Raw genomic sequence first — 18732 nt, 5'->3', positions numbered from 1 at the left:
CTTAACGTCTTACAGCAATCAAATACAGAAACCGCCATTATAGGTGACTTTAAAAAAAATTAAAACTGTTTTCCTTTTTCTTCAAGTAAAGAAGGTTTCATCTCCTCTAATGTACACTGATATAACAAAAGATAAATTATGATTTTGCTCGCATGCCATATGGTTTGAAAGGCCTTATTAAAAACAAGGCCTTATTAAAAAGACTGCTCTTATCTTTCTAGGCAGAAGTGGGGGCCAATCTTGTATCATGCAAACCCTGAGCCCTTCGAAGTGATTTATTACAGCTGCGGCAATCACTTAGATGGCTCAGTTTATAAGATTATTGGTCCTGACTGTGAAATTAGGTTTCTTTAGTTGAATAGGAAAAGGAAAACAGGAGTTACCACTTTGCCTCACATACAGTCTCTGTTCTCTATACTTATAATGCTGAATATACTTTTATCATTCATGTTCCCTGTAAGGTAAATTATCCCAGTTCTTCAACATTCTTTTGAGGTAAAATGTAGGAGGACAGAAATGGCCTGCCCTCCTCCTCAGGTCTGCTTCTGTGTTTGAATATTGCATAAACTTCTTTCTGAATTTGTCAAGTTGAATTTTTAAACAATAGAGATATGGTGACCAGTTCTGTATTTAGTATTTTGTATTAGCCCATACATTTAAGTTGGGATGCATATTCCCATGAGTAAAGGTTTAGGACTCTTATTTTTAATTTTGTATATCAGAAAGCTTCTTGAGGTAAATTAAAATATTAAAAACCAAAATAATAAAAAATGTAAACCAATTAAGTTCCCATACAAGTTAAAAATTATATGGTCTACAATAGATAATAGGAGTATACAGTATTTTTGAAAATGGGTAAGCATTATGAAATGTGTTATTACTGATTGTGCTAATTCGGAATCCTGCATTCATACAGACTTCAGCAATCATCAGTTCCTCATTGCACCTGCAGTTTCCCAATATAATCTCAAAACGTAAGTTGTAATACAATTTTGATTAATACTCGCCCTTGAAAACCTGGTTTTATAACTACTATTGCCATAAAAGCACCACCGCTGAAAATTAGTAACTTCACTTGGCGCGCTTGCCAACCCCTGATTTCAGGATTCTTCTAAAGAAGGATTGGAATAGCAGCTTCCTAAGATGATGGTGTTAATAATTAAAATACGAAGCAGAATCTTCAAGTTAGTGATTTAACGTACTGTGTGTGTATGGGTGCACCACTGTTCAATGAAATATGGAGGTGAACTATTTTACTATTGTCTGACAGTAACCACAGAACATTTCTAACAGTTCAAAAATACTATCCGTATCTCTAATGCCCGTATCTCAGCAACCAGTAAATTAAAGGAAGAGAGTTTTTGAGGCTTCTTCCTAAAGTTCTATATTAAATATTCTATGTAATGCCTGGTCATGAACCACTTCTCAATGCAGATGCTTCTCAAGCTATGAAGCTGCGCACCGATTATTTATTCAGCAGAAAATGGAAATCTTTCCAAACATGGAAGCTAGTTGCACTCATTAATCATAAAAGCTTTATGTGAAGAGGAAAACATTATGGAAATTACATTTCAATGCACCCTCTTCAGTTTTATTCATTGCTATATAGCATTATTTAGGGTAGGAAAGATTGAATCAATTATTATAGTGTCTTTGGAGAAAACTCATTCCATGGCTTCTCATATATATTTCATACATCTCCCTTCTTTATCTTCAGGAGCAAATAGTGTGTGAGTTTTCTGTATCAGAAATATCATTAAAAGACTAAAGAATTCAACACGAAGTTTTCCTTATAAAATCGAACATTCAAATTACAGCAAATCTTAACATTCAGCAAAGATTTAAACTGTTACTTTTAAATGCAACCAGTATATAACTTCCTCTGGTGAAAGTCATTTAGGTACAAATGACTGTTCAAAATCCAGAATTCTCAAATAACTGCTTATTTTGACAGATTAGGTGTAATATCTTTTGTGTTTCTTTGCAATACTGAAGTGAACTGAATGTATTAATTTCTTCTCTGCTATTTCTATTTGGCATTTCTCTTCTTGTCAACTCTGCTTCATGCTCATATATCATGTTAATTACTTTTGTGTAGGCACATGTAAAATTGCACAGCTGCTAACTTGGCCAAAAACTGGATTAATTCAAAATTTTTGCAGCTGCATTCAAGACTAAAACTTTTATACAAATTTTGTCCTAAAGTTGGAGTATGCTTTGCTGACCAGAAGAAAAGCAAAGTTCAGGTTTTATAAAAATCTAAGAAATTTAGTTTTAATTCTGTGAGGCACTAAGTTTCATTTTTTCCTTCATCTCTGTTTTCAAATGATCGAACAACCATTTGCTAATGAAATGTCCATCAACCCTTTTCAGGAAGAGCTCCAGTCATGGAGAATCTATTTGCAGCAGTGTTGTGAACTGTGGATATTCAACAAGCCAACTGCAAGGGCAACCCTCCACTGTGAGACAGAATTCATGAAAGAAATTTCTCAGATTACAGCTACCTGACACCTTTTTATATTATATATATGTAATCTTCAATAATAATTTATGGTTATTGAACTCATTGTAATACTTAGGTATTATATACATATATATATATATACACTCATATATATATGTGTATACTTATAGACATACATATAAATATATACATGTATTGAACATTTTGGTCAAAATTAATCATAACCTATGGAAAAAATTTAAAATAAATTTTGAAAGAATACATTATTTTTTTAGTTAGTTTCAATTTCAGTGGGTGGAAGGTTTAACATGAAGCCCACACATTGTTTACTTGGTTAGGGATAGTTTTTTGAAAGTGGTTTACCAACTAACTCCCAGAAACGAGGCACTTAAAATTCTTACTATAAGGGCTTAACTGGGATTCAAATAATGCCCTAGCTTGTGTCAGCCTTTCTCTCTGCACACATGTAAATAATATCCATTTGGAATAAATAACAATTTAAATTTTACGTTTCCCCAAATATGTTTGTCGTATGATGAATAAATAATTACAGTGAACCTCTAAGCAAACATAATTCAAACAGGTATGGTGGACACAAACTGTGTGACCTCTGAATGTCTCCCTTTAAGCCACACTCAGAAAGTTGTTTGCGTTTTGGTTCTCCAAGACCCATCGTGAATCAAGATTTCCTACACAACATACCGTGCCTTACAGAGAGAGTATCTTGAAGAAACTAAGAATTGTCTGCCCGTGTAGTATCTCGAACAGAGTTACCATCCTGATTATATCCTTCAATCACTACTGTCAGAATTATGAACAATATTACCCCACCTACTCACTTTCTTGTGAGTAGAAAACAAAAAGAAAAACATTCTTTTTTCTGCGTGCAAAGGGCAATAAAAGAAATCATGAACAACCCACATCGAATGCACTGTAACAAAGCAGAGAGTTGCTATATGAGCTCACCAGGGCAGAGTGCAATATTGCAAGGTTTATGTTGTGTTTCAGGTCCATCACATGATCTTCCCCCATACTGGGGAGGTATACATGACCTTGTCCTAGTTCTTTGGCCTCGACCACATGTGAATGAACACAAACTCCAAGGTGACCATTCCTCCCAAACGCCATGTACTGCAACAAACCAAACAGATTTTAACCAGAAACAGACACACAAGTAACAGAAGGATTTCAAAATAAACAAGATCAATGTTTTAAACGGGAATTATTTTGCCAACTTCAAGGAAATCAGAACGTAGGTAATCTTTAGCATTGGAAAATAAATCCTTTACAAAATTTAGTTAATTTCAATTTTAAAAGTATATTTTCTCTAAAATATATGTAACTGTGAACCATTTTCTCTGATCTGTAAACTAATCTTGCTACCACATTTTCTTTTCTTTCATTCTTTTAAGAAAGATGGCTTCCCTTTTCAAAAGTTAGTTTATCTTTGGTGCCTGACTTGAGATATTTTTAATAGCCCTGATTTTCAGGAGACTAGTCTTTGTGAAAATCAGGCATATACTTTATGTCTCAAGACAACTCTGAAAACTTGAAGCAATCAAAATTAAGCTTTCTTTTGAAAATATAGGAATAAATGCAATAATTTCTTACTGTGTCACCATCATAAATCGGGGCTGTTATCTTACAATTGTTTCACTTGTTTAAATTCTGGTGGAAACATGGCAGCACACGTGCTTGATTTTCTTCCTCAAAAATTCCAAGACCACATAAGTAAAAGAGATTCTTGCTATTTCCTTACGTGAACATATTCATTGATTTAACATATACGGTAATACATGCATCACTCTATCTTAAAAAAAGTTCACTCAGCATACTTCAAACACCTTCAGAGTACACAATAAATTACAAACACATACCAATATTTTTATATTCATGTATGTCATAAAATTAATATAAAGAATCATAGAAGATGCATCTTTACGTTAATTTTTTTCCTCTGTAGAAGAAACTAATGTACAATATCCATATTAACTTCTATACTATATGCATTCCCTTTTCAGAAACAATTGGAGTTAAATTTTCAGAAAGCTCTCTAATATTCATGTATTAACCATGAATTATTAGAATCATCGTAATTATGAATCATCATAATTAACCATGTACTGGTAAGACAATTCCATACATGCATTGGTAAAACAGTTCCTTATAAATTGAAAAATACTGCAAAACAAACTTTAGTTATTTTTCTTCTGCTTAAATAAAAACAGTTGCACAGGTTTAAATTAGGCTGTATGAGAACAGGAATGTGGGAATGAGAACTGTAGTAATGCTAGGCATTTAAGAAAAATCCAGAGACTTAGTACCCAGACTGAGCATCGCACTCAGTATCATACAACTCTGTGTGTTTCTGCAACTCTATCTGTTTGAAGGGTGTCTGGAGGGGAAATAGTGTACATCATCTCAGTGTATCATTGGTAATGGTTCACAACATTACAGAAGAATTAGGTTTTCTGTTTTGTCCTCTCTTTTTTTCATCACTGTGAAACAACTTCTCATGTATAGGCTTCCTTTGCCCTGAAGGCATGTATCACCTGCCCAGTTTCTACAAATAAAACCCTTTTCTTGTAGGGATCAGAATAAAATTTCCTGAGGTGAAGTTCAGTTGCCTACGGTGCAGAAAGAGGCTTAGCTCCATGGCATATTATCACAAAATCATCAATAAGATCAAGGAGAATTCTGCGTGTAGGTAAGTGCTATTGCATTTAATTAAAAGTAAGGAAAATTGTCACTTCAGATGCTACGTTGAGGTAAAAAGTTTGTTAGCTAACTTCTGAGAAATTGTACCTGACATAAAATGCCAAGCTTCATTCAGGGAAGATTTTAACCCACTAGATAACTGCCCCATTGATGAAAGGTTTTTAGTTGGTCACATACAAGTGGTCAAAAAGCACAATAATTATTCCACATCCTACATGGCTAGCTTTATTAAAATTATCTTATTCTAAATATCACATCAATCTGCATTATATTAGCAAAAAAAAAAACCAAACCTCAGGAACATTCAAAATTAATGTTAAAGTGACAGATTTTAGTCTAGTTATTTTAGAAACCTTGATTAACTGTGACATTTTGGTCAAAACCAGGAAACCTAACTCTTCTAAAACTAATAAATTAATAACTATATCTGCATATAATCCCTCACATTTCATCTTTTCTCAACAGGTACTATACTTAGACAGCTACTTTGATCCAGCCATATGATCTGAAGACTTTTTTCTCATTGGCAATGTATTAAATTCTGAATCCAGATGTATCTCAAAGACTCCGAATTTTTTATCATATGAGGAAAATGAATGAGAAACCAGTTTGTCAGATCAGATTCCAAACAGCAGTCAGTAATACCAATGATATAATTTCATCTCATGATTCCACAATGGTTGATCAAGATGTTCAGGTGCAACTACAAGAACTTAAAAAAGTACAAGACATAGCAAATCAAAATTAATCCAAACTAGAAAAAGATTATTCTGTAAAAAATAATAAATTAGAAAGCTCTAGACACTACGTAGACACAGGCTGAGGTTTTTCAGGGTACATATGAGTTTTAGTCTAATGTTTAATTTGGAGTTTTGATATGATGCTGTCAAAATATTATAAGTTAGTTGTCTTATTTAAAAATGACAAAAATGTGTGTTGAGGGGCTCTTTAAAGATCCTGTCTTGAGCCAAAAGGTTGTATATTTCTTCTGGCAATAGTGACTGCATGTTAGCAGCAACACAGAATAATTATTTTGTGATTTTGGATCTGAACATAAGCCCAACAAAATGTTTCACTTTGGGTGGACTCATACTTACAGTAACCTCTATCTGTTTGTGGTTTAAAGTAAGCTGTGTCCCAGATCATCTTCTGTGACAAATTTTAGCTCATTAAGTAAAAATTTCACAGTACCTTCTTGTATAACTGTATAGTTATACAAGCATAGTTATACAAGTAGACTTGTATAACTGAAACTAATAGATAACTAATAAAGTCAAGGATGGAAAAGGCATATCATGAAGAAAACAACCAATGTCAGCAAACAAATATCAAGGACAATTAACCTGTTCAATGCATCACAGAAGTGTCCAGTATTATGCAGATCAGCTTTAAAAGAACATCTTAATTTAAAATTTCTTACCTTTGAATATTTTTTTCTGATATTTCATTTACATTTTCTTTCTTTAACACCATTTTCTAAATACAAAAACCCCTACAACATCTCATGAATTATAGCCAGATGAGCTATGCCAAATTACACCAGATGGAGAGCTGGCCCACAGAGGAGTTACTGTTTTCTATAACGCAGTTTCAGATGCAAGATTCATTATTTGGGATAAAAATATTCCGATTATTGCCAACTTATCTGTCAAAAACATTGCTAACACAACGAGTTTGGATTACTGCGGAGCATCTTTCCCTTCTCTCTGCCACTCTGTGAACCTAATCATGTTGAAGTGAACACCCACAGTGTTCACAATACGCAACTGCTGTGAAGTGGGAGGAGGCGTGAGGCCATGCTGGCCTTCATCCTACAAGCATATTTTGGGAGATTTTTATTGGGGTTTAAATGCTTTTGATTTGTTCAGCTTTAAACTGAACAGATATTGGAAAGCTATTATGGCCATTGATGTTTCATTGTAAGTGGTATCATAGTTGAATATGGCTGAATAACTGCATCTAAGCAGATGCTACATTAAAGGAATTTTTAAAATTAAATTAGAGGGTTTGTATGACAAATTTAAACTCACTTAAGTGGTATAGTTTCCTTTAGTATAGCTTAAATTGTCCAGTCAAAAATCTTTCTTAAATTTGTAATATGTAAACTCAGCAAACATTCTGACACCTGCTCTCTAGCCTTCACGTTTAAGCCATACAGCTACTCCTGCCGTGTCTCTTTCTAATTGTAAACCCAAGTTTTCCTTACTTTTATTTTCTTCCTCTCAAGTGAAGGCCTGAACTCCCAGACCATAGATTACTAACAATAAAGGTACAGGATTTTAAAAGGGATAAGGATAATTTCTCTGCAATTATTTTGTTAGTGTACCATGCAGGCATGGAATATATCAAAATGTGCAACGTTTCAGCAGTATGGCTAAACATCGTTGACTTGAGCCCCGAGAAAAAAAGGAAGATAAGTAAAGCAGTCTTAGCATATCACACCAGCCAAAATATAGCTTTTGAGCATACAAATGTTTGAAATGGTTTGGTGTATTCCTGCGCCTGCCATGTCTTGCTTGACCCATAAGCCTGAAAATGCTGAGCTTCAGCTCAATTTTGTGGTAAAAGTTGTTGAAGGCAATGCAGAAGGAGAAATAGAAACTAATTGAGATGATCTACAGGCATGGAAATTCCATGTTCTTTCTCCTTGAAGGTTTAGCTGTGTTAGAAATGATCCACTAAGCTAAAATGAATCAGTGGCACTGCAGTGCTGGATCCTGAGATGTCCTTGCTCACAAAAGAACCAGTAACAACACTGGTTACCTGAGCTATGTTTTGTTGCCTGCTATGCTGCACTTTTCTAGAAGGCTCTTGATTCCAAGCCAGACTGAATTACCTAATGGACTCCTGCCCCTGAAATAGTATTGGTCCGGAACAAATATGAATAAACCAAAAATTAGGTAAATAATGGTTCCTTCATGATTTTACTTGAATTATCAGGAGTACTATTTTGAAATTTAAGGTTTTATTTCGCTACTTATATATATAGCTATAGATATAGATATAGATATAGATATAGATATAGATATAGATGATGTAGATATAATGATGAAGCTGGTGAATCCCATTCTCAAAATTTTCCAGGACAGTGAGATCAGAGACAGATGTATTCCCTAACATCCCGGTAAGTATCTTGGACACTAAAGGGAGTGTACGAAGGCAATAGATGAAAATACTCTGGAAACCTTGCATTAGTGTTTTCAAGTTTAACAGGTTCTCTTGAAGCTTGTGGATAGATGCTTGAAGTATAGTCCAGTAGGCCATTCTGCATCCTTTTTTATTTTGAAAGGGCAACTTTTTGGTTAGAAAACATTATTCCAGCTCTCAAAATACTCCCCCCCTCTTACTAATCATGCAAACATATAATTAATATGTCCCAGTAGATTTTGTAGATTTTGTATTTGTAGGTCACAAGGAGAGACCACTGTTATTTTTGTATGTTTATTGCTTCTAGTTTAAACTCTAAGTTGTAAAAACTTGTGTTAACAGAGTCCAAAAGCTGTACGAAATGAGTGGTACAGGTCTGGGTACACAGGCCAAATCCCAGCTACGTATGCATATGTTCGGATTATTTTGTCAAACTTGTGTTTTAATTACACTAGTGTAGAAACTATGCACTTTGTTATGCATGGACCAGAGATAATCCTGAACTATGCACTCACTGAGTCAAGATACGTAGTATAATGAGGACAGAGGATATTTAGGCTAATAATTAAAGGGAGGTTTGAAAAATTAATGGAGCTGTGACTAGGAAATGCACATTTCTAAATTGCTAATCTTGCACACTGCCACACAGTAGTGACCCTGTAGCCAGACAGAGACCAACATAAATTAATAAGGTTATTGTAATTATGTGAAACAACATTCAGGATTAAGCCCAGAAGACTAATTATTTAGGAAAGGTAACTCGAGATACATAAAGATTATCAGAATCAGCTGTGGTGATCTGAAAAGGAAAATACCTTGGCAATATCACTGTTAGCCAGTGAGAATTGGTAGCCATTGCTCATACTGGGTGTTTGGAAATAAAAGCCATACTCTGAAGTGGGAGTTGATGTGTAAGGAAAGAGCTCCTTTGTGACCTGAGAAATATGGAGCAGACTTTTGTGTGAGCATTGTTTAGAAGTTTGCTAGACAATGTGATTTTTAAGAATTAGCTTTTTTCCAGTTTACTTTGACAGCAAATTAATTACCTTGGCTTTTGCATTACATGGATTTTTTTTGTTTTGATATGAAAAGTCGTCATTCCTTACTGGAGAGAATGAAGATAAAATTCTGTAAAATTACATGACTTGCCTCTTCTTAGGTAATACAAAATGAGCAAGAAAGCAGGCAGAACTGCATCTCATTGTGAGTGCTGGACTGTGTGTTTTCATGTTCATACTTCATGCAGTTTCAAAGCAATCTATCTTTGATTGTTTGGAACATTTGTTCTTTTCTTTTACAGTTCTCTTTTTTCACTTCTTATTTTTATACTTTCAAGTTGAGAGTTCTTTTGCAATGTATCCCACCTCTGGCAGAATGTAAGCTAGCCTAACCTTTTTAGAAATAGCTGCCATTTTTGTATGGAAACACTTAAAGTGATCAAATTCAGCCCTGTCTGGGGGTTTCTGCCCTGAAATATTAGAAAATCTCATGTGAATTGCTTATCTAAAGCACAGTAGTAAAGCATTAGGTGCTGACAGCTGTTCTTATTACAGTGATGGTTTATCTAGTTACAGTCTTTTAAGTTGCTTTCCATTACATAGGTTCCCTAAATGCTTATAATGCTGATACACAAATTCTGCTGGGATCACCTATGCACTTCCCGTTGGATATTTTTCAACACACAGTAACAACATGAGAGTCTTTATCTTGAGATAAAGTCCAGGGGTTTCTCTGTGTATGACAGTCTAGTTTACTTCAAAAGTGGAGTGAGCTTCCCCAGAAGCTGAAGATGGCTCACCACTCTCTTGGGATCAAATGTTACAAAGAGCTGAGGAATCTGTGCATCTGAAGGCATGCATATAATTTTCTCCATTTCAGACACAGCAGAGGAAAATGAATGTAGTCACAGGGCATATGCCTTCCTGTTTGCTTCCCATCCCAGATTAATCAGATCCACAGGTAGAGTCTAAAGAAACAAGATGTGCCCTTTCAGCAGCTAACTTGAACATGCCTGTCTCTTCTCCTTAGTGTATAACTACAGCTGAACTCCAACTATGTCCAGATCTCTGAAACAAAAGGAGTAGGAAAACTGTGATGCAAGATACTGATGACCTTTACCATGTGTCAGATGTAAGAGAGTTACTTTTTGTCTGATCTTTCTTCCTTTGATGGGTAGCTGTTGCCCTTTCTTGCCAGAACAATGTAAAGGAAAGTCCATGAAGACATTACATTACAGAGAACATTGTCTGGCCCATTGCCTAGAAGACAGTACTCTAAATAGCGAAACAATTGCAGTGTCAAGTAATATATGTTAACTTAACCCACCCTGTTAATCAGTCTCTGCTTCTTAATTTATTGATGATCTGGATTTCTTCCCTAGTTTGTATTTTGTACCCGTGCTATACCTTCTCTTTTCTGAGTGAAAATTAGAAAATATAGACTTTTTAAAAAAATCTGAAACTGTCAGGAAAAAGGGACTCTTGTTCCATATCTTGACTGTTCTGAAAGTAAAAATAACAATCTACATGACAAAATTTCACAGCTGAATAGAATTACACTTCTCTGCTCTAATTGAAATGCCCTTATGAAATTCATGTTAAAAATAATAATAGTAATAAAAAGATATAGTTTCAAATTCTTATCATAATACAGTTCAAAAACATCCACAATTTTATTTATTGGCTGCTAACACTACCTGGACAGAGGGCAGTGTTATTGCAAACCCTTGATTCTCTTAAAGGGCCGCTGCAGTGTGTCCCGTAAGGTGATACACAAGTTCTGGTTCGCACCTGCGACCCTTGACCACAAGTAACTGAACACGTACTCCACTGGGCCCACTCTTCAACACCAGATTCACCTGTATTCAAGACAACAAACAAACATGAATATAGACATAAGTATTAATAAGACTTTTTTTTTGCTGAAGCTCATTATCGTCTGCTCTTATAAATCAAAGAAAAAAGTACTGCACCAAAATAAATATTTAAAAGTTCATGGAGTAAAGCAGCTGTGAAAATGTGCAATGAATAGAAAATAAAGACACCTACAATGCTGCAGTCACATAACGCCTGTCAGAGGAAAACACTTTGATCGCTTAGCATCATTTACAACTTTATGAGAACTACTGTCCTTCAACATTTTAGAAACAACACTGCCCTCAGGATGCTAAAAGAACATAGACAACTATTTTTATATAATAGCAAAGGATTTATCTTTTATATTTATACTTATCACTCTAGAGTAAAGGCTAGGTAATAATTTAAAGAACTCTGCAGGTAAGGGAATTTTGATTAAAAAAAAAACCAACAAACCAACCACCTCATTTCTGATCTTGAATGGAGGAGAGTCATCTAGTATTTGAGAGAAGTTCCCTGGCAAAGAGAAGCACTTTGCTTACCAAATTTTAACCTGAAGGGTGGGATGGGAACTTTGATTTGATCATTTATTGCACAGATCTGCTCCTTGCTTTTGACAGGTGTGCTAAACTCTTGGATGCCCTAGACCTCCTTACTGTGTATAGTAAGTACCACTATGTTCAAAATTATCAGATGTGATTTATTAATACTGTACATTTGAATAGTGTATTTCTTTATTGTTCAGAGATAGTACATTATATTATTTCTAATTTTTGAAAGCAAGTAATGCATAAAGTCTTCTTGCATGGATGTTCAGGAAAGAATGCTTAAATTTAGTTTCCATGAACAGCCATACACACAATTCTGGAATTCCTTTCCCAAAGGCGTTCATGTTCAGAAAACTGGATCCCTTGAGTATTCTCAGAAAGGAAATGCAAAAATAACGTGAATATACATCACTGAACAATTTAAGTAAATAATTGTGGATTCATGTTCACCTTCTTCCTTTAAAAATCGGTATAGGATGGCATGCTGAAACCTCTATTACACCCTTGATTTTTAAACCTAAGTCCTTTTTGAAACAAATGGGATTTTCTGCCTTACAATCAGAGGCATGATACAACTTTCAGTCTTGAATAGCTTGCTTAAAATTTCAGTTATCTCAATATACCTCTAGTCTTCCAAAAGTTTTGATATTGGTCGCAGTCAAGGGAATGCCTGCTAACCAGGAAGACTCTGGTGCTATCTTCCAAGAATGCAGTAAATGATATACTATTTCTTGAAACTGTGCCTTTGTAGCAAACATCTATCCAAGCTCTTTTTTTTTGTTTCCAGAGGCCAAGCATGAAAGCTTTGCAAAATGCTTGTCTCTGCTAGTCCTCTAAGAAGCAATTCTAAGGCTATTCAATGTTTTTTTTAAAAAAATGTGCTTTTTATTCAGTAACAAGACAAAATTATTTATAATTAGCACACAAATCCCTCTGCTTTTCATACAATTATATACAATTCTAACATCTTCTATGGACAAGGACAAAATGATGAGATTTTTCACATACAAAAGCTCACCAAAGTGATTTTTGTAGTAATTTTCTTTTTTTTGTTATGTGAAAAAATGAGAAATTTAATCACTGATTATTGTTTTAATAATTTTTCTGATATGAATTTAGCATTTCGATTAGGTCGCTATATGGCTTGGATTCAGGTTAAAGGATATAATATGATAAGCATAGCTAATATATAGGTAGACAGTAGGAATTATACAATGCACTATAAACTCTATGTACATGGTAAAAATACTTCTATTACTGTGGGTTTCTAGTCTAATATTTTTTGTCTTTTCGTACATGTTTGAAGCTTGACTTCGCCTTTGTTGAAATGGTTTAGATGAAAGGTCAAACAGCAGAAAAAGTCAGAGCTATGTTTCTCAAGATGTCCTCATTATGTAAAACAGTCATATATACTCAGTGTAAATTATCCATTATCCAACACAGACATGGCAACAGTGTGTAGCTAACATGTAGAAATGAAGTATTAAAAATTTAAAATGTTGGAAATCTTAAAGTGATAAAAAGTTGCTCTTAAGCCTTGGAATATGATGAAAAATAGCAGCAACATGATACTAAGAAGTGTGATTGTATTAAGTGAATTTTGAAGTTAATATTAATTATTAAAAGGCCTGAGTATATATGTACTGTCCATTCACAAAAGGCAGAATCTAGCAGTATACTTCAATGTACATAAAGGCTTAAATATTTGCTGGAGCAAGATCCTCCACACTAACAAGATGTGCAAAAACAGTGAAAACAGGGAAAATAAAGAACAAATTTATCTCATCAGCTATTCCACTTCTTTTGCACAATGCATTATGATTTTTTGGTAATTTTAAACTTTTCAGAGTATTTTGTACTGCTGTCAGTATGATTATTACTTATTTTAAAATATTTTAAAGAAGGAAACATCTTTGCAGACATATCATACCATAGTTAACCAGTTTTAATATAAGCAAATACAGACTTCTTTATTTTCTAGAATAAACTTAGATTGCCTACAGAATCTGCAAATACATCTTCCATTGTTTTCTTTATCTCTTTTCCATTTTTTTCTTTTCTGAAATGAAAATTTCAAAAGGGCTACTTTTTATTTTCCCTCTAGTTTTCAGTTACTTGAGAACTCTTAGATTTTTATGTTGATTGTATTAAAACTAAAATCTGAAATTAACTATTGGCAAGCTACCACGCCCTCATTCTCCCTTGCTGCTCAACATGTAAGAGGAAACATAACTTACTGTATGGAAGGCCTCATTGATCTGTGTAACACTTACCTGTATTATACTCTCTAAATCCCATAACACCTAAGGGAAGGATCAGTCCAAACACATAAAATTACAAATATAGGAAAATAAATTATTCAACAGTATTTTTTTTTAAATAAAATGTTTTACTGCCTCATATCACTACAAACAGGAAAATGCATATTATAATACCACATTTTAAAACTCTTCCATTCCAAATAAAATTAGGTGGATTAAGTCCACTACTCTAACAGTAGAGTATACTCTAACAGTATTAAATGCTTTTCATAAATTTTTTCCAGGACAATTCTCTATTCCTGTCTCTTTGCCTTTTTAAACCATACAAACATTTTGTTGCACTTTTGCATCTGTTTTATTATTACACAAAATAAAATATTAAACAGGCTTAAAATATAAGAAACCTCATAAACTCAGTATCCATTTACTTTAAAGGCTATTAGACTTAATATATGGGTAAATTAATGAGATAGATATGTTAGAAAAAACCTTATGATCAGTTTAAGAAGATATCACATTAATTATATCACAAGAAAATGAATGCATTAGAGGTGAAGAAATTATGCAATGATTACTACAAAAGAAAATCAGAATGAAGAAGAGATGAAAATTAGTAAGTATGTCCAAAAAGAGCACAGTATTACTTAAAATGTGTTAACCTACAGTATGTAAAATATAGATTTCCTCAAAGTTGGGCATGTAAATTTATATGCTCTGCTGATACATCTCACATGCTTTCAGAACAGGACCTTGAAAACCAAGCCTGTATAATTTTGAACGTTCATCTCCCACTCCACACACACAATCTATCAGAAGGTGATGGTATAAGTGCTGCATTTATAATGCAGTTCTCTAACACCCGTAATAGATGCACTGCAATGCATGACTAGAAATTATCAAATACAAGTTTTACCTCATAATATGAAAGTTTTAGGGATTTATATGAGGAAATAAAACAGATCATCTTACTTATATTTTGGAGTAATTGTATGAATTCAAGAAGCAGCGTAAAAGCAAAGGTGTTATTCTATGTAGTAAGCAAATAACATTATAAGTCTGAGCTAGGTATGTAAGTAATAAGTTCTGCTTGCCTAAACAAAAACTGCATGGAGACCAAGAGGGTTCTAGGCTCCCTTCTTCCACTACATTTGCTTACAGTAGTATCAACTGGGAGTTAGCCATAAAAGTAGTCTTATAGATTAATAGGAGGAAAACAGACTTTTTCCCCTTCTAAATTCTTTACCAAGCAGATCTACACTCATTTGGCTATAGATGTATTTAGATTACTTAATATATTGATTTCTGCAAATCTGTTAAGTAAAGCACCCTTCTACTAAGGAAGTCAACATGCAACATAACTAGAAGCAATTATAGCTCTTTTACTACAGTGATATAAAACTGGAAGCATTATGTATGACTGATGCAGGCATATTTTCTAGGTTAGTAACTATGGAATACAGAGTAAGTTGTTTCAAATCCATACAATAATTATGGGGCACAAGATTTTCAACACCCTAACTTACTGGAATGGAGTGTGTAGGGAACCATTAAAGAGTTAGATTTTACCAACGGATACACAGATCATTACCAATGTCAAAATGGGCAGTAGTTTGGCTGTATGAGAGCTTAATTCAACTCACCACTGAAAATTTATCATTGACCTCAAAGGCAGCTGTGGTAACTGTTGGTAAACAGGCTTTTTTTCTTTTTTTAATTACTTCAGCTCTAGGTTTGTAATATCATTTTGGTATCTTTATCTAAAGAAGATGCAGTTGCTAAACAAAATTAGAAAATATGTTTTAGATGAAAAACTGTTAGATAATTTTCACATCCAATTAAAAACTACTTACAGCCAATTTCATTTAGCAATTATGAATCTGGAAACTAGAGAATAGAGCATTGTGCTTGGCCAAAGATAGTAAATGCTGAATGTATGCACATTAAAGTCACCCTAGTAATTAATTAATTTGATAAACGCCTAAAGCTGGGATTAGACCTCAGTCTATTTATAAAGAAATTCTGAAGCATGTTCTTAACATCTTCTTTGAAAAATGTTGATATGTCACAGTAAGCTGTCCTGTGTCTTGTATGTGTGAGACTGCCTTTATTGCTAAAGAAATTCATGCTTACACTAAATGATTCAGTATCCACATTCACAGTGCATGTTTTTGTATGATCTACCTAATTCTCAGCTACTTTATTTATGGACTTTAACTGGTGAAAAAAAAAAAAAATGATTCAAAAAAAGTATCAGCTTAGAAAACTGACAAATATGCAGCAAAAGATTATGGAAACATGCAGTGGTTTTGCTAAAATTAACAACAGTAAATAGAAAAATGTAACTGATGTATTACCAGTTTGTGCCATAAATTTAGCAGCATCAGCTTGTTCCTGAGGGACCCTTTTCTCATGAACAGATCGAGGTCGCTGACTTTTAATTGTATGATCTCCCATCATTCCAAATTCTAAAGACAGAATAAAGGTTTATGAAAGCTTGTGTGTAGACATTTCTCAAAAGTCACATACTGTCTCATGCAATATGTTCCTGAACATACCTGGAAGTTGCTGGCAAGAGTCAGGCAAGTGATCATGGCAGTTAACATCAACTTAACTTTGCTACACTCAGCTTTTAATAAATACTTAAATTTGTGTCTGCAGATTGTCAAACATGATTTTATTGTATGAACCAACATTCAGTGTAGTGACACATACTATAAATCAGCTGCATGACATGGGACAAAACAATTATTCAAATGCAGACATTTTATTCCTATATTTTGAATCAGTGCAAACCACACCAGAAAATGATTGTGACAGCGTTAGACATTGCTGTTCTATGGCAGAGCCTGCTGCTCCTCCAGAGGACTTCTATTTCTGCACTCGTCTTTCAGGCTGACGAAGCCTTCAACAGAGGCAACGAGTCATCTTTGGGAATGGTGGCGATGCGAAATAATAATTTAGCCAACGAACTGGTTAATTTTTAGGCTGAATCCAGCAGAATAAGTGCTTGTGAACTGTTTCCTTTCTGAAACCTCTCAGTTATAAAGACTATCGGTTATATCTTGCCCTCAGTATTTAAAAAGAAGTCCCCACTGATTGTAATGGGGAAATCTATAAAAATCGATGACAAAAAGGCCCAGTGTGGGAGACAAGAGTGCTTCATTTTTTATCACTGCTGTCATTTTCCCTCTCTGGTCCTGTGCAAATCTCCTAGCCTTCTACCTCAGAGTCCATTTTTCCTTTCTGTGATGAAATGTGGAGGGTCCTTTGCACTTAGAGGGGGACTGCTGCATCTTCAGCACAGTTCCCTCTGGTCCTCCCAGGCACACACAGCTGTCTGCAGCTTGGTGCTAAATATTCAGTTTCTGTTGGGAGTCTAATTTAGGAAGTGTGTGCTGGGAACAGTGGGCTAACGTTGAAACTACTTCGTCTACAACCACATAAAGTTTCTGATGAGGCAGAAGGTGTCTGAAGCACTAGGAATATAAACATTAAAAAATACCTTTCTGCTGGAAGGTCACCTTGCAAATGCAAAATTCAAAATTCTCCCCAATTTGTAAAGTCATGAAATAATAAAACTTACCTTCCTGCCTCAAAAGATGAAAAACATTATATAGGATGTAAAGGCTACTAATAAATATTATTTGCAAACATATTGTTTTGATAAATCATTAAAGTAAACATATTTAAATTTCTGTTTAGAGTAAAGAAATAATAAAAGGCAAATATATTTTTAAGGGGTGGGTCAGTGGAGGGAGGTTTTTTTCCCTTTCTAGTAAATTATTAATATATTTCTCCAAATTAGTTTTTCTTTTTGTAAATATTCATTAATGGCACCACTTAAAATATAAATTTAATTATTCATTTGAGAACAGCAATGCAGTTGGCATTCTAAAGAGAATATTTGAAAATCTAATTAATAAAATAAATTTTGAGAATTAAGCATTCAACATTTTTAATACATCCAGAAATACATATAAAAGATAACTAAATTATATCTATACCCATACATATATATAAAATATATATACATATAGGTATGTGTATACAGACATATGTGTGTTATAAAATTTTATGAATATATTTTTACAAAATACACCTTTTCTACAGCTCCTCTGATTTAAGATAGCTTTTTATTCTGTGGGAAATCTTTAACTACAATTAATGTTTTACAATCAATATTCTAATGCCAATTAAGATTAGAATGACACTTTTACAATTTTTACAAGGTGTAGTACAGATGACCATTTAAACTGTAATTAACAACATGGTGAAGGACAAGAGACTTTACATAGCTTTTCCCTTGAAGAGGCTGTGAAAGCAAGGCATGTTTGCTCAAAAATTGAAAACGTCCAGCGACTGCTCCCACACCGAGCATGCCAGGACTGAAAGCAGTGCTGGCCCTCACCTTCCCTTGGCAGCGCATTCACAGCCCCGCAGCCACTGGGGCTCTGCTCTTGTCTGCCTGCTGCGCTGCCTGCTTGTCAGGCAATTTAGAGGATATGGCACCATTCTTGCAAAGACTTAATGCTATTTTTCAAGTTACAAACAGTGCAATAATGGGAGACCTTTGCTAGAGGAAGGCTTTCCAGAGGCATACAGGGAGGTGGCAAATGCTCCGGTCCCAGTCCCACAGCATCCCGTGCTGGGAACAGGCACACGCAGCGTCCCGCAGGACAGAGACCTCCGGTGAAGAGGCAAAGGGAAGTCTGGGAGACCAGTTTTCAGGGTTGTGCTTT

At 34.4% G+C, this 18732-nt stretch overlaps 1 protein-coding gene across 1 annotated transcript in view; it reads right to left on the bottom strand.

Annotated features, from left to right (window-relative positions):
- ADGRB3 (adhesion G protein-coupled receptor B3) overlaps nucleotides 1-18732 on the bottom strand; it is a 464328-nt gene that overhangs the window by 269031 nt on the left and 176565 nt on the right. Inside the window, exons 2-4 of the mRNA XM_072857823.1 lie at nucleotides 16348-16458; nucleotides 11025-11186; nucleotides 3431-3595 (exon numbers count right to left, since the gene is read on the bottom strand). Of these exons, the coding sequence (XP_072713924.1) occupies nucleotides 3431-3595; nucleotides 11025-11186; nucleotides 16348-16458 (438 nt within the window). The remainder of the gene's footprint in view (nucleotides 1-3430; nucleotides 3596-11024; nucleotides 11187-16347; nucleotides 16459-18732) is intronic.

Source organism: Ciconia boyciana, chromosome 3 (genome assembly GCF_034638445.1).
Source record: "Ciconia boyciana chromosome 3, ASM3463844v1, whole genome shotgun sequence".
Lineage (NCBI taxonomy): Eukaryota > Metazoa > Chordata > Aves > Ciconiiformes > Ciconiidae > Ciconia > Ciconia boyciana.
Note: the sequence above shows the minus strand (reverse complement) of the source record. Positions and strands in the feature narration are given on the sequence as shown.